At 40.4% G+C, this 24,366-nt stretch overlaps 2 protein-coding genes across 24 annotated transcripts in view; one reads left to right on the forward strand and one right to left on the reverse strand.

Annotated features, from left to right (window-relative positions):
- The window catches only part of MED12L (mediator complex subunit 12L), a 364,655-nt gene that overhangs the window by 245,057 nt on the left and 95,232 nt on the right, over positions 1 to 24,366 (forward strand). The window lies entirely within an intron of this gene.
- On the reverse strand, positions 13,668 to 16,943 carry P2RY13 (purinergic receptor P2Y13). Of its 2 annotated transcripts, XM_086390729.1 has the most exons (3): positions 16,870 to 16,943; positions 15,696 to 16,410; positions 13,668 to 14,189 (listed from the first exon to the last, which is right to left on the reverse strand). In XM_086390729.1, the coding sequence occupies exons 2-3, from the start codon at positions 16,393 to 16,395 to the stop codon at positions 14,098 to 14,100; spliced, it is 792 nt and encodes a 263-aa protein (XP_086246855.1). In that variant the 5' UTR covers positions 16,396 to 16,410; positions 16,870 to 16,943; the 3' UTR covers positions 13,668 to 14,097. The 2 variants fall into 2 exon arrangements, with proteins under 2 accessions (XP_086246855.1, XP_086246847.1); XM_086390721.1 differs by having other exon boundaries at positions 13,668 to 16,410.

Consider the following 24,366-nt stretch of genomic DNA (forward strand, 5'->3'; position numbering starts at 1 on the left):
CTGTTGAATTCCACAAGACAGCTTTTACTCTTTTAAAAGATCTTCCCACAATGATAAAGTTATATAATCAAATCACTTTTTCCTATTTGTAATTAATTTTAGAACTTCCAAAAAATTTCTCAAAGACTCCAGTGTTTTCTTGAATGCAACATTCAAACAAAGAAGTAAAAAGATAAAAAAATCTATCAAATATAATCAAAACTTGTTATTTTCATGGATGAAGAGAAAGATAAATGAAAATAATGAAGGTGGAACATTTTTTGAAGTTAGTAAATCAGTAATAGGTATTTAGTTAGTAATTTACTTATGCATTAAGGAGGTAACGTATATGTACTTTTTTTTTTTTTTTTCCGTGTGTTGGTACAGAAAAACAAATGTATTCAATGTAAATACCAAGAGTTGAGTAGTTGTTTCTTCTATTGCTTTTTTCTAAACAAACAAAAACAGACAACTAAAATTTAATGGTTTTCCATTCCATTCTGTTCAGGGTGGACTAAGTATGTTGTGGATGAGTAGCTAGCCCTAGGGAAAGCCTCTGAACAAAAATTAGCCAACTTAATAGTGGTTCAGTCTTACAAGAACTTGTCAGACTTACCAACTACACTTCATTCAGGTTGGACTCTGCTGATTGTCTTTTGGTACTTCTCCAGGGATTTCCCTTTATCACTGAAGCCATTTCCCTGCATCTTGAGGGGAAAAGTTATGCCATGTGGGCCTGAGTTGGAGAGACTTTGTCTTTCTTGAGTTGAACTAATGGTTTGTCACTATGATCCCTAAATAGTAACTGATGTACTACTCAAAATGGGAAATCTCACTGCCAGAATAACCAACTGCCAGTCTTAAAAGCATCCATTCAAAGGAGCATACCCCATGTAGTCTCCTTAAAAGTATGTTGGGCAAAGACCTTCTCTGCAAAGTCTGAGGATTATATTCCTTCAGTTCCAGTGGTGGATAGAAATTCATGTGAGGGAGTGTGTATGGACAAATATTTCACAAGCTTTTGTTGAGGGAATAAAGGCAGTTCTATTATCTGCCTCAATTTTTTTTTATTGGAGTATAGTTGATATATAATATTGTGCCAATCTCTGCTGAACAGCTAAGTGACTCAGTTATACACATACATACATTCTTTTTTCAAATTCTCTTCCATGATGGTTTATCACAGATTATTGATAGAGTTTCATGTGCTGTAAATGAAGATTTTTTTTTTTGGTGGTGGTTTAGTCACCAAGTCATGTCTTACTCTTGACCACCTGACCTGCCTCTTGAGAAACCTGTATTCAGGTCAGGGAGCAACAGTTAGAACTGGACATGGAACAACAGACTGGTTCCAAATAGGAAAAGGAGTACGTCAAAGCTGTATATTGTCACCCTGCTTATTTAACTTCTATGCAGAGTACATAATGAGAAATGCTGGGCTGGAAGAAGCACAAGCTGGAATCAAGATTGCCAGGAGAAAAAAAAAAAAAAGATTGCCAGGAGAAATATCAATAACCTCAGATATGCAGATGACACCACCCTTATGGCAGAGAGTAAAGAAGACCTAAAAAGCCTCTTGATGAAAGTAAAAGAAGAGAGTGAAAAAGTTGGCTTAAAGCTCAGCATTCAGAAAACTAAGATCATGGCATCCGGTCCCATCACTTCATGGCAAATAGATGGGGAGACAGTGGAAACAGTGTCAGAGTTTATTTTTTTGGGCTCCAAAATCACTGCAGATGGTGATTGCAACCATGAAATTAAAAGACGCTTCCTCCTTGGAAGGAAAGTTATGATCAACCTAGACAGCATATTCAAAAGCAGAGACATTACTTTGCCAACAAAGGTCCATCTAGTTAAGGCTGTGGTTTTTCCAGTGGTCATGTATGGATGTGAGAGTTGGACTGTGAAGAAAGCTGAGTGCCGAAGAATTGATGCTTTTGAACTGTGGTGTTGGAGAAGACTCTTGAGAATCCCTTGGATAGCAAGGAGATCCAACCCGTCCATCCTAAAGGAGATCAGTTGTGAATATTCATTGGAAGGACTGATGGTGAAGGTGAAGCTCCAATACTTTGGCCACCTGATGCAAAGAGCTGACTCATTGGAAAAGACCCTGATGCTGGGAGGGATTCGGGACAGGAGGAGAAGGGGACGACAGAGGATGAGATGGTTGGATGGCATCATCGACTCGATGGACATGGGTTTGGGTGGACTCCAGGAGTTGGTGATGGACAGGGAGGCCTGGCGTGCTGCGGTTCATGGGGTTGCAAAGAGTTGGACGTGACTGAGCGACTGAACTGAACTGAAGTCTTGTGACCATAGGCCACCAGGCTCCTCTGTGCACGGGATTTCCCAGACCAGAATTCTGTATTAGGTTGCTATTTACTTCTCCAGGAGATCTTCCCAACCCAGGGATCAAACCTGCACCTCCTGCATTGGCAGGTGGATTCTTTACCACTGAGCCACCAGGGAAGCCCCAGTATGTGGCTAAGGCCTGGAAAAGATTAGGCTATGCCTGGCCCACCCTCAGGAGGAGAAAAAGAGGGGCACCTACTGCAGTGACACCATCTCCAGCTCTCCACTCCAGTATTCTTGCCTGGAGAATCCCATGGACGGGGGTCTGGTGGGCTACAGTCCAGGGGCTCGCAAAGATTCAGGCATGGCTTAGTGACTATACAGTGGGATTGTGTATTAAAAAACTTCTTTCACTGGTGACGCAAAGTAGGTTTAGTAGTGAATAAGTTAACATGAGGTAGCCTTTATGCATTCGTCTTAAAGCCCATTATGCGTATCTCAAGTTGGGACTTGTTAAAGCTGGTCTTACTTAACATTCAAAAAGGGAAGTAGTACAGGTTTAGTCAGAAAAAAAAAAAGTGTAATGCTTTGATGAAAAGAGCAGCTAAGAAATAGCCCATAACTTTATTATTATTCAAATCTCTGAAAGGTTAACCGGCATAATTTTTTTCTGTTGATTTTTATAACAAGTCTCAGATTTCATAAAAGCCACAGGAGACTTTATAACCATAATTATCTTGCTGCTTCATTGGAAGATCCTATTAAATGCAGAGAAGCTCTTTTAATAATTTTGTTCAGCTATTGGAAACCTCAAATTTATTTTGAATACAGGACGCCGGATATCCTAGGATGTGCTTGAGTTTCTCTACCACTGCAGTGGTTTTTCTTTTTTAAATTTTGTTTCATTTTTTTCTATAATAATATTACTTTTAAATATGTTAAGCTTACAGATAAGTTGAAAGTATAGTTCAGGGAAATTTTATATTTTCATATTGGTAGTTTTCACATCCTCCCCTTTCCCACCCCTTCAACACACATTTTTGAGGGAGACCTATTTGAAGTTGAAGTCATTATGACTGGTGTCCCAGCCCTAACTGCTTCAGCATGTATTTCCTAAGAATCAGGGTATTTTCCTACTAATCACAGCACTATTATCAATCAAGCGATTACTGCTGAAACAATAATAAATTCTAATGTTAAGTCTGAATTTTGCTGATTCCCAGTAACATTCTTTATAATTTTTTGATGTGAAACTAATGAGTTTCACATTGCATTCATTTTTTTTTTTTTTTTTTTACTGGTTTATTCTTTTATTCTTTAGAACAATCTCTCTGCTTTCTTTGTTTTTTTCCTTAATTTCCTTGGCTTTTAAAAATTGGTTTGCTCTGTATTTGCTAGGTCCAGCCCATGGGACACTTAAATGGAAATACTTTTAAATGTTTCTGAGGCCTTTTGGACATATTAATCCGAAATCTACATTGGTGTTTAAAAACTTGAAATAAAATATGAATATCTATACTCTTGTTTTGGACAGAGACCTGGTTCATGACTCCAAAATCACTTTTGCTTTGGAATATTGGACAATTGATTCAAATATTCTTGGCTTCATTGTTCTGCAAAACTAGGATTCTATCAGTGAACTTCAGAAAAGAATCTGTGTAATCTTTCAAAATATGTTCTTAAAGAGACAGAAGGCCTCAAGGAGAGACTAATACCTTTAGAGGAATGAAAATAGGTGGTGATGTTGATACATCTTCCTAAATCCTGGAATAAACTCTGCTTCCTCACTTTTTAGGATGAGTGAAGTGAAAGTCACTCAGTGTCTGACTGTTTGCGACCCCATTGACTGTAGCCCGACAGGCTCCTCTGTCCATGGAAAATCCAGGCAAGAATACTGGAATGGGTAGCTATTCCCTTCTCCAGGGATCTTCCTGACCCAGAGATTGAACCTGAGCCATTTGCAAATGGATTGCTAAGGCTTACCTTGGTCTTCTAGTCGTTTCTCCCTTGCATATGTCTGCTTCCTCTCTGCTCCCTTTATTTGATTTCTCTGCATTGGCCTGGACCCGGGCACAATGTTCCTGTCTCCAGTGTTGGTAGGCACAGAACTTGTTATCTTACTTTCTCTGTCTCTATAATCTTTGATGTATCCATTTCTTCTTAAAGGAAAACACACACATAAAGGGCCTCCAAATCCTTCCCCCAGTACTCGATCCCATTATTAGAAAACAAAGATGAGCAGGGGTCTAATTGAAACATAGTTCATATGATATGTCTGGAATGCCTATGTCTTTCGAATGTAGTCAGAACATACAACAAGGGTCGTAGTAAAATCACCAGATCTTCCTGTCCCATCTCTGTGTACAAAAATCACTGTAATTGTGGCTTACCATCTAGTCAGAAGCTGAGATTTGTGCTGAGTATAATTATTACAAACCCTTTAATGTTGTCCTCACTGAGATTGGTATCTTTAGGTCCCTATGTTTGAATTACTGTGTTTAATCTGTCCTTTGAAATGATTAGTATCTATTAGGTCTGCTTTATATAAAGCTGCTTACCTTTTTCTGGTATGAGAACTTCATCTGTAATGGTCAGTTAAAGGGAAGGGATACTGTGGAGACAAATCTGGAGATACGCCTGCATCTGACTCCTGCCCTCATATTGATACTCTCTCCTGTGTTCTGTTGTTTGATTCAGCTCCTCATTTTGGAAGTCTTGGTTGTGAGGGATGCTGTCAGTACTGATAGATACAGCCCCATAACTGGGGGTCCTATAGATTGCATTGTGAACTTCAGCCTGTCCACTTAGGAGCTTTCTTACTTTGGGCAAGTCATTATTACATCTGAGCTTCAGTTTCTTCTTCTGAAAGATGGCTGCCTTGTAAGGGTGTAAAGTCTAAATGGGATAATATATAGGATAATTCCTACAGTGTTTGAAACTTGGTTGGTGCTTAGTAAGCACTATCATTTTTTGTTTGTTTCGTCTTGCTTTTGTTTTTGATCAGAGGGCAGAGGGAGAGTATATAAATGAATATAAATAGCAGTAATTTCTCTGAATGTAAAGTTGGAATGATTATAAATTCCAACTAGAAAGTCAAAGTCGTTAATAATGTTTTGGTTACCCTTAGAAAGCTCTTGGTTTTCCTTTAGTGATGTCATGGTGATACTTGAAATACTTTTTATATTCTTTCTTGATAGCTTTCTCTTCTGAAAAGGAGGAAATCAGGGCTAGCTTATTCCAGATTGGGATATTGTGGAAAGGTATAAAAGTTGAGGCCAGGCTATGTGGGTTAAGAAGAGGAGTGGTCTCCACAGGGTTATGGCATTCAGGTTAATGCTTCGCTCATGAGTTCAGGCATCCTTCGCTACGGGAAATTTCAGTGATAGAACTAAATAGAATAAAAAGCATGAAAAGCATAGAGAAATATGATACGGATATGATAAAAATTTAATGCACAAAGCTATGATTTTTTATAACTATGAAACTATTCAGATATGTATTAGTTAAAACTCTTTAAGATGAATACCACTAAGTATGATCACATACAGGCATATAATGTTTAAGCTGAATTTAAAAAACAAAGTTGAATATTCTATTGCTGTGCCTTAGAATTTCTATCCTTTATTGAGCCCATCTTTGCCTGAAATGTTCCCTTGGTATCTCTAATTTTCTTGAAGAGATTTCTAGTCTTTCCCATTCTGTTGTTTTCCTCTATTTCTCTGCATTGATCACTGAGGAAGGCTTTCTTATCTCTCCTTGCTATTCTTTGGAACTCTGCATTCAAATGGGTATTCCTTTTCTCCTTTGCTTTTCACTTCCTTTCTTTTCACAGCTATTTGTAAGGCCTCCCCAGACAGACATGCTTTTTTGTGTTTCTTTTTCTTGGGGATGGTCTTGATCCCTGTCTCCTGTACAATGTCATGAGCCTCCGTCTGTAGTTCATCAGGCACTCTGTCCATCAGATCTAGGCCCTTGAATCTATTTGTCACTTCCACTGTATAATCATAAGGGATTTGATTTAAGTCATACCTGAATGGTCTAATGGTTTTCCCCACTTTGTTCAATTTAAGTCTGAATTTGGTAATAAGGAGTTCATGATCTGAGCCACAGTCAGCTCCTGGTCTTGTTTTTGCTGATTGTATAGAGCTTCTCCATCTTTGGCTGCAAAGAATATAATCAGTCTGATTTCGGTGTTGGCCACCTGGGGATGTCCATGTGTATAGTCTTCTCTTGTGTTATTAGACGAGGGTGTTTGCTGTGATCAATGTGTTTTCTTGGCAAAACTCTATTAGCTTTTGCTCTGCTCCATTTTGAACTCCAGGGCCAAATTTGCCTGTTAAGAAGAGGTGGTAAGAATACACAGAAGAACTGTACAAAAAAGATCTTCACGACCCAGATAATCAAGATGGTGTGATCACTGACCTAGAGCCAGACATCCTGGAATGTGAAGTCAAGTGGGCCTTAGGAAGCATCACTACAAACAAAGCTAGTGGAGGTGATGGAATTCCAGTTGAGCTATTTCAAATCCTGAAAGACGATGCTGTGAAAGTGCTGCACTCAATATGCCAGCAAATTTGGAAAACTCAGCAGTGGCCACAGGACTGGAAAAGGTCAGTTTTTATTCCAATCCCTAAGAAAGGCAATGCCAAAGAACGCTCAAACTACCACACAATTGTACTCATCTCACATGCTAGTAATGCTCAACATTCTCCAAGCCAGGCTTCAGCAATACATGAACCGTGAACTTCCAGATGTTCAAGCTGATTTTAGAAAAGGCAGAGGAACCAGAGATCAAATTGCCAACATCCGTTGGATCATGGAAAAAGCAAGAGAGTTCCAGAAAAACATCTATTTCTGCTTTATTGACTATGCCAAAACCTTGGACTGTGTGGATCACAATAAACTGGGAAAATTCTGAAAGAGATGGGAATACCAGTCCACCTGACCTGCCTCTTGAGAAACCTGTATGCAGGTCAGGGAGCAACAGTTAAACTGAACATGGAACAACAGACTGGTTCCAAATAGGAAAAGGAGTATGTCAAGACTATATATTGTCACCCTGCTTATTTAACTTCTATGCAGAGTACATCACGAGAAACGCTGGGCTGGAAGAAGCACAAGCTGGAATCAAGATTTCTGGGAGAAATATCAATAACCTCAGATATGCAGATAACACCACCCTTATGGCAGAATGTGAAGAATTAAGAGCCTCTTGATGAAAGTGAAAGAGGAGAGTGAAAAAGTTGGCTTAAAGCTCAACATTCAGGAAACTAAGATCATGGCATCCGGTCCCATCACTTCATGGGAAATAGATGGGGAAACAGTGGAAACAGTGTCAGACTTTATTTTTGGGGGCTCCAAAGTCACTGCAGATGGTGATTGCAGACATGAAATTAAAAGACGCTTCCTCCTTGGAAGGAAAGTTATGACCAACCTAGATAGCATATTCAAAAGCAGAGACATTACTTTGCCAACAAAGGTCTGTCTAGTCAAGGCTATGGTTTTTCCAGTGGTCATGTATGGATGTGAGAGTTGGACTGTGAAGAAAGCTGAGCGCCGAAGAATTGATGCTTTTTAAGTGTGATGTTGGAGAAGACTCTTGAGAGTCCCTTGGACTGCAAGGAGATCAGTCCTGGATGTTCTTTGGAAGGAATGATGCTAAAGCTGAAACTCCAATACTTTGGCCACCTGATGCCAAGAGCTGACTCATTTGAAGAGACACTGAGCTGGTAAAGATTGAGTAGGAGGAAAAGGGGACGACAGAGGATGAGATGGTTGGATGGCATCACGGACTTAATAAACACGAGTTTGAGTAAACTCTGGGAGTTGGTGATGGTCAGGGAGGCCTGGCATGCTGTGGTCCATGGAGTCACAAGGAGTCAGACAGGACTGAGCAACTGAACTGAATTGATGCTTTAGAAAGTTACATTTATCAAGTAAGTTTTATTGCAGAAGAGGTGAATGTTCACATGCTGAGTGAAGTTCTGAGTTTTTAAAATCATTGGTTTACCTACCATGGGGCTTACCAGGTAGCTCAGTGGTAAAGAATCTGCCTGCCAATGCAGGAGATGCAAGTTCGATCCCTGGGTTGGAAAGATCCCCTGGAGTAGGAAATGGCAACCCACTCCAGTATTTGTGCCTGGAGAGTCTCATGGACAGAGAAGCCTGGTGGGCTGCTGTCCATAGGGTCAAAAAGAGTCAGATGTGACTGAGTGACTGAGCATGAGTTACCTACTATGAGTCTCAAATTCAGTTCCCTTTTCATTCATTTTTCCTTTCTCTTTGATTACTCCTCCCCATATTCTCTGTTTTCATGCCTGTCACTTAATGGTGATCCCCAATTCCTTTCTCCCTGTACTGTACTAGAATGGGTGTGGGCTGGGCATCAGAAACCCAGGGAACGTGGGTTTGCCACGTCGGCACACCCGTTTTCTGGCCACAGCTGGTTTTCTTGGTCGTATGGTTCTACCCATCGTGTGATCTGTGCGCCTGCTGTGTTGCCTGTTTCAGGTGGATCATCTTTCCTGTGCATTGCATGAGAAACATGCGAAGAAGCTACTCCAGCTGTTCTTAGGAATGCTTGGAAAAAGCTGAGCTAATCTAACAGCTGTTCTTATTTCCTCCTTGCAACGCTTGTCAACTGACTGGTCCTTCATGGCAAGTGTAGCTTGTCGTCCCTCCCTTCCCATTAGAAACTGGGGCTCCACCCACCTCCTCCTTCAAGTGACCACTGACCTCACAGTTGTCCATTCGTCACATTCGACCTCCCCAGAGTGTGTGATTCTGTGGACTATCACTTCCTCCTTGAATCTCTCTTGTTCCTTGGTTCCCAGGGAACATCTTGTTGCTCCTTGTTGTTCATCGATCCAGTCCCGGGCACCATTCCTCCTTTTCTGTCTGTTTTGTCCGTGAGACTTGGGTAGCGTGGCCTCTGAGGTGCATAGCTCGTTCCTTCTTTTCTCCCTTTCTTGGGAAAGATTATTCCCACAGCTTCTGATCTGGCTCTGTCTTGAGAGCCCTGGATCCATATTTTGCCTCCACTAGGTAGTCTCCTTGACTCAGCTCCCTCACTGGTGCTTCATATTCAACATAACTTCATGGTACAGCACGTCACGCAAGCTAATGTTCCTCAAAGCAATGCTTCTTGATTGGGAGGGGGTGCAAGGGGGATTATGGACCCCCTTGAGAATACATTTTGCATGGTTATCACATACGTTTTATATAGAAACCCCTTCTGTCCTGTGGTGTTGGACTCAAAACCTCTCTCTCTCTGAAAATGTCTCTAAGGTCCATATCAGATTTCTTTCCACTTGGCTCTTAACAGTGTATAGATGAAAGACTTCTTTAATTGATCTCCTAGCTTCAGTGGCTCTATTAATCCAGAATCATCATCTTGCTGACAAATTGATTTTCCTAAAGCACAGCATAGAGAACATAGTCTTCACTTCAGCCACCTACAGTGGCTCAGAGAGAACTCCAAACACCCCAACAACCCCAAAGTGCTGTGCCATGGGGCCCCACGCTCACTTCTCAGGCTCATCCCCCACCCCAACACATGCTTCAGCACCCTGAACAGTCCCCCTGCCCCCGACCCCGTGGCCCCTCTCACTGGACCACAGCTCAGTGCCCAAGCCCCTGAACTTTCCTCCAAACTGCTCTGAGTGCTGCAGGGTGTCCTTTCAAAGGCTCTGGTTCTTCATCAGGGCCCAGCTCACACTTCCACCTCCTCCGAGCCTTTCCTCACTTTGTCCATCCGGCATTAGCTGCCTTTTTCTCTGAGCTGCTTTGGTGAGCTAATACTGTCTCTTATTCTGGGAGCTGATGGCTCAACAGGTAAAGAACCTGCTGCAATGCCAAAAACACAGAAAACGCAGCTTCAGTCCCTGGGTGGGGAGGATCCCCTGGAGAAGGAAATGGCAATCCACTCCAGTATTCTTGCTTGAAAAAGTCTTGTGGACAAAGAAACCTGGCAGGCTACTGTCCAAAAGGTTGCAAAGAGTTGCGCACGACTGAGTGAGTGACCACATTCCACAAACCACATTTTTATTCATGGTGGTCTGTGTGCAGACTCCAGAGAGCCCAGGGGCCCTGCATGAAGCACACGATGAAGGGTTGATGGGCTCAATGAATCAGCTATCCTATGCTTTGTGATGTGACTCCTCTTAAGGGCTGGAGGGGTGCCCACAGGTCTCTGAGGACTCGTGGTGGAACTGTGCATATCCCTGAGGTTGTTGAAACTCTTTTGTGTTGAGACCTCTCTCTTTGGGAGCCCCCTTCTTATCAGTGTCACAGTGGGGGCTTGAGGTCACTCCTGGAGGAATTGGGCTTGTTGTGTCTGTGAGGTGTGGTCTGGAGGCCACCCGCTGGGTGTCTGTTCCAGCTCTGTCTCTGCTGGTGCTGGGATCATGGGCACCAGCACAAGGCATCTGTTCACTTTGTGCCTCAGTTTTCTTTTTGTTTCCTCCCCTTCAGGGAGCCCTGTAGTGTCCATCTCCTGGGATAGAGTGAGAAATAGAAAGGTAATAATCCTTGTAAGGTCATACTTAGCGATATGCCGCACACACAGTAAAAGAGTGTAAGGTCCTGGGAGGTGCCTGTTAGCTTCGAGGTCAAGGATAATTAGCTGGCAGTATGTGGGCTGCTGTGGCCCACACATGATGTATGTTTTTCTGGGGCCAGGGAGTGGGGGAGTGGCTATGGAGGTGGAGTGAATTGAAGTCGCTCAGTCCTTGTCTGACTCTTTGCAACCCCATGGACTGTAGCCTACCAGGCTCCTCAGTCCATGGAATTTTCCAGGCAAGAGTACTGGAGTGGGTTGCCATTTCCTTCTCCAGGGGATCTTCCTGACCCAGGGATTGAACCCGGGTCTCCCACATTGCAGGCTGATGCTTTACCATCTGAGCCACCAGGGAAAATAACAAGTAATATGGCAGAAGAGACTGGATTTAAGGTTTCTCTTGAGAACATTAGAAAATCTGTGGTAGACAGTTGTTAAGGATAGACGGTTACGGTCAGAAACCAGAGTCTGAATTAGTCTTATCTTTGTTACAAGCTCTTTGACCCCATGCAAGTTGCTTAACTTCTCTGGTTCTCAGCTTCTTTATATCTGAATTGGCAATAACTATAGCACTTGGTCTAGGTTTTCCTAGACCAAGTCTAGGAAGGTCTAACTAGGTGTTCCCAGGTGGCTCAGTGGTAAAGAATCCACCTGCAGTGCAGGAGATGCAGGTTTGATCTCTGGGTCAGGAAGATACCCTGGAGTAGGAAATGGCAACCCACTGCAGTATTCTTGCCTGGGAAGTCCCGTGGACGGAGGAGCCTGGTGGGCTACAGGCCATGGGGTTGCAGAGTTGTGTATGCAGAGCATGCATACACAGTACTTGACAGGCTTCCTGGGATTATTACTGGGAACAGTATACTTAACGATCTTGACACACTTCCCTGGTGCACAGTAAATAATGTGTTTTGTTTTTGTTGTTGCTGGTGCTGATTTTACTATCGCTATGGCTACCAGTTAGCAACTCCGGGTCCAAATTCCCTCCTGTGCCAACAAACAGTTGGCATTGAATAAGTAGATGCTCGCCCCCAGGTGGGACACGAACTTTCCAGGTAACCATAGTTCATGACTGCCTGTCACCTTATATGTGTCCTGCTCCCTTAATAACAGTTGTGTTTGTCTCCTGTTGACAGATCCCACCGTTGGACATTCATGTCCAAGAGTACTGTGCTTTATGGTTCTTAACATGTGGCCCAAATTGATAGCATCCTTATCTCCTCTCCTGGAAACTTCTCAGTTTTCAGCCCAGACCTAGTGAATCAGAAACTCTGGGGGCAGGCCTAGTGATCTCTTAGAGCTGGTTCTGTTAAAGTTTGACTACTGGTTTCACACATGTACTATATTCATATTACCTATGTTTGGTTTCCATGTCAAGTTTAAAGTGTTGTGTTTTGGTTTTAGGCAATTCAAATGATGTGTAAATTGCACACCAGGGCTGCTTTTCAACATGTGCTTCCTAAGTGGTTCACACAACTGGGTATGGGTTCCTCTGCTTGGAGGTTTTGTTCTGGTGACATCGATGTGTATGTGCACTTTGATCTGTTAACTTACTGGAGGAATACATACCCAGGGAGATGGTGAGAGAATTTCAGAAAGAAGACCTTAGAAAGTTATGGAACAAGCTACATTTAAATGAATCTGGAACGTATGAAGTGATAAGATGAACACGACTGAATTGAACAATTATTTTATGTTCTGATGTCACGACCACTTTATCAGCCAGTTAACTCCTGTGAGCTGGGAATTCACGCTGCTTCTCTGTCTCTTCCTTCCCCCTTTACAGTGCTTTCTCTTGGTTTCCGAAGAATAATTCTGTATCGGGACAATACACGGTCCTACTTCCCCTGCATCAGTGGTATTTGGAAGGCCTTATTCAATATAAATATTTACATTTTAGATTTTTACAAAAGCCCTTCATTGTGCTATGAGCTTGTGGGGTTTACCAAAGCTACTATTTTTCCCCACCTGTCTTCTGTGTCATTAATGACTATGGCTATAGTGCCCCATTCTGTGAGTCTTCTAGATTTTAGTGTTTGTGATTGCTAGTTTGGGAAGTTCTTCTCAGGTAGTTGCTTTTCATTTTGTGGATGTGATTTTATGATGATTCTTCTCTAAGTTCTTGGTAGATTATTTCGTTCTATACCTCAGGTAGTCTGCTTTTGACTGTAATATTACTATAATGGAATATAAAATAAATATCTCTGGAGGACAGATATACTACTGAAATTTTATCTTGAAAGATAGTTCTAAAATATATTTCTTGTCTATATCCATTCAGTGTATATTGAAACTATTTAGATGTAAAATATACATGGGTTATATCACCAAGCCTAGTTTGATGGGTGGCTTAGATGCAGTTACTTATAATACATTATTAGAGTCTGCTCATGATCACATAATGTACTCAGTGAACGTAACATGGGTTTAGTGGCATCTCTAATAGTCATTATGACTTAATTCTTGCAAATGAAAATCAGGCACTCAAAGTACTTTCTAAGAGTTTTGCTGATTGTGATATGCTACAGTTACAAATTTTATTTAACCAAAACCAACAGTACATAGCTTAAGTATTTTGTCAGTGGCTCTAAAATGGAAATGATGATAGACATTGGCCCCCAAGCTATACGTGTACTGTTCAGTAATCCTCCTTCCTTCCTGGTCATTCACTGATGAACCCAAGAACGCCCCCACTTCCCAGGCTTATGTGTACATGCATAGGAGACCAACTAAAAAGAGCTTGAGCTTTTAAGAAATTTATGTTATGTTTTGAAAAGTAAAACGTCAGTGAGAATTGGCTTCCCTTTTGCTTTTCTGGTATATAAAAATAAAGGTAGTTTGGTTTGTTATATTTTATCAAATATTTATTGATTGCACAATGGCCCACACTCTCTGCTCTCATAAGTGCACATAGGTTAATAAAAGAGTAGACACATCTGTGAATCAGTAATTACAAAGCAGTGTGATCATTACAATATTTGAGGTATGACAACATACAGATGAGGGAGTGATCGGGTTTGGATGTTGGGAAGTTAGCCAGATGAGATTTCATGGACTGAGTAATAAAGAGTTCCATGGATGGGTAAATGTTTTCTTGGTGAGTCAGAGGGAAATTTATAAGTTCATTGACACAGGGGTAAAATAGGAGCATGGCATTTCCTGATACTTATAAACTTATATAAGAGAGTTCCAGGGATGGAATAACAGGAGAAAAGACTAGAAGGGTTGGGCAAGTTCCAGGGTCTTTGGGGCCATGGAAGAAGACATGGGCTTCACATTCTGATGGTTGTGTTGGAGCTACTGGCATATCTGCAGAGCATGAGTACTCCTTTGCACATTTTATCTAGAAGGCACAAATCAGCACCTACAATTGCAGATGAACATACTTTAAGGTTTTTTTTTTTTTTTTTAACCACAAAGGGATTCGGGAAAATGCAGAGATATATAAGTACAAGTAGGTCGTCATCCTCTAAAAATTTCCCAGTATGGATATTATTGATTGTGGGTCAGCATTTCTATCTATATACATACCAAGAAATGGCATAATAACATATTCTATTTAAAATAGTAGTAATTTATTATCTGTTGAAAGTATCATGGGCGATACCAAGAAAACATGACATATTTCTGTCTTTAAAATATGTTGCCTTTCTTAAAGAATCCTGACCATCATTAGAGGATGCATTAGAATACTGCTAACTATAAGAAGCCTGCATTGAGTTTCTACCCAGATGTGGGAGAAGTAGTTGTTTTCAACCAGGGATTGAACCAGAGATAAAGAGTGCGGAGGTGCTGGAAGGCTTTGCTGAATAGGTGGAATATTGAACCACTGTTAGAGTATCTGCTGGGCAGAGGGAAGATGCCAAAGAATAAGAATACAGTATTCTTACTCTCGCATGGTACACACTTAGGATGTATTACGGTATTTTATATGACTTAATACTGCTGCTCGTGCATCCTGTAGTGTAGTGGCATACTGGGGAAGAGGCCATTTGTAATTGTAAGGAGAAATACCTTCATCTGGAGTCAAAGGGCTTTCTGACCTACTCCCCAGAGGCTTTCCATCTAGCATCCATTTCAACCTCTAGCTTCAGCTTTCACCAAAGGACTTGCAAGTTGTTTTTTTTTTTGTTGTTGTTTTTGGTTTTTTAAATTGGCAAGTGGGATACAAAAGCAGTAGTGTTGTTTGAATTACATGTGCAAAAGAATGTGAAGAGGCATTTTAGAGTGAAGGAATATATTTTTTTATATTTAAAAAAATATGTGTTTTTAGAAACATACATTTCCCCATAATACACCTTTTCCAAAGTGGAAGTGAATGCTCTTGAAAAGGTGACCTCTAGTGGCCACCATTTGCTTCCTATTATGCTTTCCCTTACTAAGGCTTTATTCTGCTTATGAATAGATTGCAGTGGAATTAAAGTTGACATGATCCTTTCTATGAACCAGGATAGTAAAAAGTAACAAAACTTTTGTTCTAATCCATTTTTTTTCATTGCCTTGGTTTGATTTCTAAGTAAATTGTCATTTGAAGTCTCATCAATAAATAGTTAACTATGATAAAGTTATCAGCCTAGGGTTATATTGTCCGACTGACTCGTATGATTTTCCTGAGTGAATGCTGCGATCTGCCTCCCTTTCATGCACGGTAGCCTCTCTCTGAACCTTTTACATAAGAGTATATATATTAAGGGGTCCATGCAAATGTTAGTTGCTGCCAAAAAGAGAGTTGTTTCTTTAGCTAGAAACAGTTGATTTTGCAGTCGACAATCAGTCTTACTGTTGGTTTGACTGTGAGTATATGGGATTCTGGAGAAGTGAAACGGAGCAAAACACACAAAGAAGACAGCCACGACAACAAACACTTTACCTTCTAGCCTTTTGTTGTTCTTGCTGTCCTTACTCTTGGACTTCCTGTAAGAATCATACACCTTTTTTGCAATAACCGTATAGAAGAGAAGCATTAGGACAAAAACAGTCCAGAAGATGAACTGGGAAATGTAATTCACTGCTTCATGCCATTTCAGCCCCAGAGGACCCTTTAAGGAGGCGCACTTTTTCACAGAAGATGGTGTTGCTTCCTTGTTGCTCAAGATCATGTTTGGCAGCGAGAGGAGGAACAAAAAGAGCCAGATGAGGGTTGAGACCCCTTTTGCAAAAGCAGGTTTCTGTACGAAGAATTTTCCGAAAGGTCTGATGATCTTGAGGAACCTGTCAAAGGCTATGAGCCCCAGCAGGGTAATGCCCACGTACATGGACTCATAAAAGATAACGGCAGAGAAACGACACACAAAGGCTCTGAGCTGCCAGGGTCCGAGACGGGCGTCGGAGAGGATTTTAAATGGAAGCATGAGCGTCATTATCAAGTCAGCCACCAAAGTGTTTTTGAGGTATACAATGAAGGTGGAGGAGCTGGGAATATGAATGAACACCCACAGGGCCAAACTGTTCAGCAGGATGCCCACGAAGAAAACAATAGTGTAGATGGCCGGGAACACCAGCTGTGCTGTCTTCAGGTCTCTGGGACACCGCTCAGACCCGTTGAAGCCCTTCATCACTGTCACATTCATGGTTTCCAGTGTCAGCTGTTAAAAAACATACACACAAAGTAAAACAAGAAGCATTTCATGATTTCAAAATGCTCCTTGTTAAAAATAGACTTTAGCTTTGCACCGTGTTTACACCTTAAATTTATTCATCACATTTAATAAATCAGTTGAGAAAGCACATGTTGTTTCTGGCTAGCATTTTTAAAGCCCATAGTACAGTTTAGGTACTTAATTAACAGTCCCATTCCTTTCACACCCTTATGAAATCCAGATAACAGATTCTACCCCATTCACAGGTTCTACTTTTAACTAACATGGCAGTAAAATAAAACTGGCTAAGAGGTAAAAGTATTCACAATGTTGGGGAACATTGTGTCATTTCCTGTGCTTATAATCTATGGTTTATAGAATGTTAAACTTTAAAAAGCATTTTGCCCTCTTGAAAATATTCTATCATTTATAAGCAAGCCATTCATAATAACAATTGAAATTCACCTTTATTTGGAAGGAAACTCAGCTCACTGTCTTGCGATCGATCGAGGCAGTCATTAGTTGAGCCCATGAAAGACATGGAGCAAATGCTGTTCTGCTTTCTTATACCAAGTTTCCTTCCTCATTTTCACGTGCGCAGTTGAGATCCATTAGAACCTCTTCATGTGTAATCCTCTGAGGGGTTCTCTAATAAGGAACCTCTTTATTTTAAACTTATGTACTGTTAAGGTACTATGGTTTGAATAAATCAGTTGCAGTCATTTTTATATTTTTCTTATATAATAACGTTCCTGCAGTTTACCTTCTCTACATGTTCAATGAAATTTTTAATGCCTTATAATAACAGGAGGGAGAAATGTAAAGAAAATAGCCTTAAATTATAGGAGAGTAAGTGTTGACTCTAAAACCAGACAGCATGATCATCTGCACCCTTGTAGACTGGTTTTTTCAGAAATTTGTGTTTGTTGGGGTGACCTAATGATTTCTATAGACATTTATCTTAATCTTTGGTTTGGTCTTTCAACCTTTGAGAGATGAAGTGATATGTTTTCTAAGAGGTAAGGCCTATTAGACCCAGATTTTGGGGGTTAGAATTTCAGAATCACGTGTTACTGGGTAGTAGATAATAGACAAATGATTTAGTAGCTTTGTGCCTCATTTTCCCCATCTGTATTTTCCTCTGGGTTTAATTACACTGCATGCTTCAGTGCTTAGAGACTGAGATGAGCGCCTAGAACAGTGCTCACTACGGGTGAGGTATGAAAAAAATGTTTGCTACTCACTGCTCTGGTGAACGAACTGCAGATTTAAATGGAAATACACTATTTTACTTACGGGAAAGCCATTTTTGGAACTCTCTTCCTGTATTTGTGACTTTGCAAAGTGCTAAAGATTTCAGGAATTTCATCAACCTTGAGCCGAGTTCTGTAAAATTTCTGAAAGGATGTAATTGCTGCTTTTGTAAGGAGAAAGTTGTTGTCTATGAAGAAATGTTTCCTCACCAGATAAAGTGAATGAGGAAATCAGGAGATCTTATGAGGTAATGTGGAGTTCTCCATGGCGAGTTTCATTTCATATTTCTTGCTGTGAATTTTACCACAGGATTGGACTAGACTGTTGTGTTGGCTTGATCGAGCATTTTCGGTGAATTCTGAGAATTCAGTATCCCACTGGACATTTTTCTGAGAGAATAGGATGCCTAATAATTTGGGTTGAAACTACCATTGTGGTGGCACAGTTTTAAACATTGGTGTTTTGGCAGAGGAATTGATAAGAAAGCTGTGGTATATATACACGATGGAATATTACTCAGCTATTTAAAAGAATGCATTTGAATCAGTTCTAATGAGGTGGATGAAACTGGAGCTTATTATATAGAGTGAAGTAAGTCAGAAAGGAAAACATCAATACAGTATACTAACGCATATATATGGAATTTAGAAAGATGGTAACGATGACCCTATATGCGAGACAGCAGAAGAGACACAGATATAAAGAACAAACTTTTGGACTCTGTTGGAGAAGAAGGCAAGGGTGGGATGATTTGAGAGAATAGCATTGAAACATGTATATTATCATATGTGAAATAGATCACTAGTCCAGGTTCGATACATGGGATAGGGTGCTCAGGGCTGGTGCTCTGGGATGACCCTGAGGGATGGGATGGGGAGGGAGGGGGGAGGGGGTGTTAAGGATGGGGAACACATGTGGACACCCATGGCTGATTCATGTCGATGTATGGCAAACACCACTACAATATTGTAAAGTAATTAGCCTCCAATTAAAATAAATAAATTTAAAAAGAAAAGAAAAATTGATGTTTGAATTAGATAAATTGTTTCTTGGAAATACAGATTTTGAGTTTTATTAATGTTATGGAACATAATTAAAACATATATCCTTTTGTTTGCTTCAGTAGAGAATAAAAACAAACTTACAAAAATTTAAATAGAGGGATTAGACCTATGTAATTAAGTATAAATTTCCTGATGGCTGCATTATTTAGATGTAGGTTTGGGATAGTTTCAGTTTAAACAAGGGAAATGCTGTATAAGTTAATTTCATAATATGAAAACTGGAAATCACTTTTTGGTCAAATTTCAAAATGCCAAAGAGTAGGAAACCTCAAAAGAGGAACTGATTTATGGTGGCATTTCTAGAGTTACAGAAGTATCTTATCTTAAATGTAGGTTTCAAAATGTTTGACCATAGGAAATATCCAACAGACTCCTTTATGTCTCTGTGCTTCATACATGTTAGCCAGTGGTCTCTTAGTTTACAGCAGTGCTGGTGCCCACTGGGGTAGGGTCCTCTGCCTTGATGATGCACCTGAGAGGCTGTGATGGGACAGGAGCAGTGCTCGCGAGCCAGAGTGCCTGGGTTCATTTCCTTATATTCCAGCTTACTTTTCTTGTGACCTTGGTCAAGTTACTTATGCTCTCTATGAAACCATTGCCCCCTCATAACAATGAAAATAAATAATAGCATTTGCTTCATTGGGTTGTTAAGGGTATAAAAATGTTTGAATGTTTGCCAGGTGCTTTGAATAACGCTTGTCAAGTGGTTCATGTTAGTCCATTTCTTGTTAAGTGAAATTAAAAATGGAGTACTCTCTATACCTGTGGGGATAGCTGACTAAAGGAGTGAATCAAAGAAGATATACCATGAAAGGTCCTAGAAATTATTCTGATTTGTCAGGTTCCTAAACAAAACATTTAAAATCTCATCAAGCTCAAAGGGAATTTAGTCAAAACCAATGAAATCACACTAGCTATATACTGTTCTAAGTGATTATGTGGTCTTAAAGAAATCAGTCCTGAGTTGGAAGGACTGATGCTGAAGTGAAGCTCCAATACTTTGGCCACTTGATGTGAAGAACTGACTCATTGGAAAAGACCCTGTTGCTGAGAAAGATTGAGGGCAGAAGGAGAAGGGGACAACAGAGGATGACATGGTTGGATGGCATCACCGACTCGAATATGAGTTTGAGCAAGCTCCGGGAGGTGGTGAATGTCAGGGAAGCCCAGCCTGCTGCAGTCTATGGGGTCGCAAAGAGTTGGACATGACTGAGCAACTGAACTGAACTCTTACAACAAGCTCAGAGATCCGTCCCATTTTACAGATGAGAAAATGGAATCGCAGGTGTTAAGCAGGTTGCTCAAAGTCCTGCAACTGAAGCCCTCTGCAAACCCACACAGTTTGGTTCCAGAGCCCCCACTTGGAACCAGCCCCTCTCTCTTCTGACTGCCAGAGACAGGATGAGTGTGGGAGTGCTTATCAAATTCTGGAGTTTTTGAGCTGGGTGTTTCTTACTGCTAAGTGAGGAGGTATAATCCACTTTCATGGATTTGTGAAACTCTTTGTCTCAGAGTGAGGTACTTGGTTGAAAACATAAATTGGTTCACAGCAGTATGATCAGGAGAGAGTTAAATATGTAAGGAAAAGTAATAGAAATTAGAAGCCTGCCAAATGGAAATAAATGAAGAATTTGTCATCTCCTTAGGGATTGTCTTTTGGATCAAACTCGACAGTATAAAGTTCCTGTCGATGTGACCAGTACCATATAAATAATGATTGAAAAGATGAGGAAGTATTTGCTTTCAGTTGAAATGAAAGTCAAAGTTGGAACTCCTGTACTCATAGAAGAGCCTTTTACTTCCCATCGAAGGATACCATGGTACTTTCCCAGATTATATGAAAGTGTTTAAAATCCCACACTGAATTAACCCAAGGTGAAAGCGAAGTGAAAGTGAAAGTAGCTCAGTTGTGTCCGACTCTTTGCGACCCCATGGACTCCATGGAATTCTTCAAGCCAGAATACTGGAGTCGGTAGCCTTTCTCTTCTCCAGGGGATCTTCCCAACCCAGGGATCAGACCCAGGTCTCCCACATTACAGGCAGAGTCTTTACCAGTTGAGCCACAGGGAAGCCCAAGAATACTGGAGTGGGTAGCCTATCCCTTATCCAGCAGATCTTCCTGACCCAGGAATTGAACCAGGGTCTCCTGCATTGCAGGAGGATTCTTTACCAACTGAGCTATCAGGGAAGCCCTAACCCAAGGTGGTAGTAATCTAAAATGTATTATGCAGTTTAACATTACTGTAGTTTGTATACATAAATTTGGTATTGTAAAATCTCTACATATAACTGGAAACAGGCAATGCTGCTGCTAAGTCGCTTCAGTCGTGTCCGACTCTGTGCGACCCCAGAGACAGCAGCCCATCAAGGCGCCACCATCCCTGGGATTCTCCAGGCAAGAACACTGGAGCGGGTTGCCATTTCCTTCTCCAATGCATGAAAGTGAAAAGTGAAAGGGATAGTCGCTCAGTCGTGTCTGACTCTTAGCGACCCCATGGACTGCAGCCCACCAGGCTCCCCTGTCCATGGGATTCTCCAGGCAACAAGCAATAAATTTACGCTATTATCTGAAATATTTATATTAGTATCCAGTTTCATAATTTTATTATAAAAGGAAAAAAAGTTTAAAGAATTCAGTTATTGACATTAATATACAGTAGAAAGTGAAAGTTCAGTCACTCAGTCGTGTCCAACTTTTGCTACCCCATGAATTGCAGCATTTCTCATGACATACTCTGCATATAAGTTAAATAAGCAGGGAGACAATATGCAGCCTTGATGTATTCCTTTCCAGTTTTGGAACCAGTCTGTTGTTCCATGTCCATTTCTAACTGTTGCTTCCTGACCTGCATATAGGTTTCTCAAGAGGCAGGTCAGGTGGTCTGGTATTCCCATCTCTTTCAGAATTTTCCACAGTTTATTGTGGTCCACACAGTCAAAGGCTTTGGCATAGTCAATAAGCAGAAATAGATGTTTTTCTGGAACTCTTCTTGCTTTTTCGATGATCCAGCGAATGTTGGCAATTTGATCTCTGGTTCTTCTGCCTTTTCTAAAACCAGCTCGAACATCAGGAAGTTCACGGTTCATGTATTGCTGAAGCTTGGCTTGGAGAATTTTGAGCATTACTTTACTAGCATGTGAGATAAGTGCAATTGTGCGGTAGTTTGAGTATTCTTCGGCATTGCCTTTCTTAGAGATTGGAATGAAAACTGACCTTTTCCAGTCCTGTGGCCACTGCTGAGTTTCCCAAATTTGCTGGCGTATTGAGTGCAGCACTTTCACAGCATCATCTTCCAGTATTTGAAATAGTTCAACTGGAATTCCATCACCTCCACTAGCTTTGTTTGTAGTGATGCTTTCTAAGGCTGACTTGACTTCACATTCCAGGATGTCTGGCTTTAGGTGAGTGATCACATCTTCATGATTATCTTGGTTGTGAAGATCTTTTTTGTACAATTATTCTGTGTATTCTTGCCACCTCTTCTTAATATCTTCTGCTTCTGTTAGGTCCATACAATTTCTGTCCTTTATCGAGTCCATCTTTGCATGAAATATTCCCTTGGTATCTCTGATTATCTTGAAGAGATCTCTAGTCATTCCCATTCTGTTGTTTGCTTCTATTTCTTTGCACTGATCGCTGAGGAAGGCTTTCGTATCTCTTCTTGCTATTCTTTGGAACTCTGCATTCAGATGCTTATATCTTTCCTTTTCTCCTTTGCTTTTCGCTTCCCTTCTTTTCACAGCTATTTGTAAGGCCTCCCCAGACAGCCATTTTACGCTTTTGCATTTCTTTTCCATGGGGTGGTGTGCAAATATGTATATGTGTGTATATATATATTTATATTTATTGACATATTGGATCTTTGCTTCATTCCATGTTAGTATATGAAGATTTACTAACAATTTTTTAAAAAGGGTTATACTATATAAAGTTATCATAGTTTAAATAAGCCATTGCTTTTGGGCATTTAAGTTTTTTTTCCCTCCAATTTTTCTCTATGAAAAACATGCTGTAGAGCAAATACCACTCCATGTATTTTTATGTATTTATTCTTACATATATTTATAGAAAGTTTCCTAGAAGTGGGATTTCTGGATCAAAGGATATGCATTGAAATGTTGAGTGGTATTTTAAAAAGTTTTCCGGAAAGATTGTACTCATTTTTTGTCTCATCAAGTGGGATTATCCAACAAAATTGTTAAAAATCTTTTAAGCCAATTCTAAATTTACAGGTGAAAAAAGCCATGTCATGTAAACATAAACTTGTTTATTAATGAGGGTGTATATCTTTTCATATTTTTAATATCTATTTGTATTTCTCTTGGGAATTGATTTCTCTTGCCCCTTTCCCATTTTTATTTACTTATTTTGTTAAAGTCAGGCTGTTTCTTTTATTGGCTTGTAAGTATATTTGCATGTTTTGCTCCCACCAGCATCGGGGTAATCCCACTTTCCACTTTGCATGTTACCAGCCAGCCGTTATGACCTAGATAAGCCAGAGGAACCTACAGGTGTTTTCAGTGCAAAGCTGCTGAAACACTGAGATGCTTGGAGAGAGGGCTCTTTCTCTGTGCAGTGCGTTTCTTTGAAGTTTTAGGGTTCCAGTGCAGGGCTGTCAGTGTTCTAAACAGCCAGGTAGTAAATATTTGGGTTTTGTGGCCCCTCAATCTGTCACAACTACTCCGCCCTGTTGTTGTAACAGGCAGTCAGCCATAGATAAAACCTGGGTGGGTGTGGCTGTGTGCTAATTAAAGCTTACAGACACTGAAATTTGAATGTCATACAACTTTGTGCAGTGTGAAGTTTTATTCTTCCAATTTTCCTCCTGCAAATATTTGAAAGTGTAAAAACCATGCTTAAATCACAGGTTGTATGAATCAGGTCCTGGGCTAGATTTGACTTGCAGGCTAAAATTTGTCACACCTGCTTTAGACTATTTATATAAGAAACCACTGGGAGAAAGTGCCAGTAACCAGCATCATTTGGACTTCTTAGCCACTTTTATGGGCAAGACTATGTTTTGTCTGTCTCATCTTCTGAATCTGTATCTACAAAATTTGGTGTCTCTCTCTCACTCTTTTGGAAGTTGTTGTGAAATGAGAGATATATTGTGTATATTAAAATTCCTAAAGCTAGAGATAGTGACATGTTCTGTGTAAAATGAGCACTCCATAAATAGTGATCTCTTAATCTATCTTGAATGGGTTCAGTTTGATATTTGATAAAGGAGTATATGCTTCTAATGTATTTGAATAAAAACCCTCAACTAAGTATGATTTAGAGTTTAATGTAAAATTTTCATATTATGTATAATAACCTAGATAATTCCAAACATTGAACAAGTTTGTTTATTTGTTTTGCAAAAGTATTGTAACACCGTTAGCTTTTCTGGTTCTTTCTCTTATTGAAATCATCATCCGTGAATGAGTTTAATCCCAAATGAAAGATTAGTCAGGAAATCTCTGCCTGCCTTGCAGTCTTCCGACACCTAATGCAACCCTGGCAGCATGACGTGGCCAGCTCTAACCCGTGGCCAATCTACCGTTGACTTGGCTAGATTGAGGAGTAGATCTGCCCTTTATGTTTCCCATATTCAAAGTAAGGTAGTCAGATTTGTTGATCCTTGTTTCTTTTCCAGCTCAA

This window comes from Bos grunniens, chromosome 1 (assembly GCF_055505025.1).
Source record: "Bos grunniens cultivar Pamir isolate PY7600 chromosome 1, Bosgru_T2T1.0, whole genome shotgun sequence".
Lineage (NCBI taxonomy): Eukaryota > Metazoa > Chordata > Mammalia > Artiodactyla > Bovidae > Bos > Bos grunniens.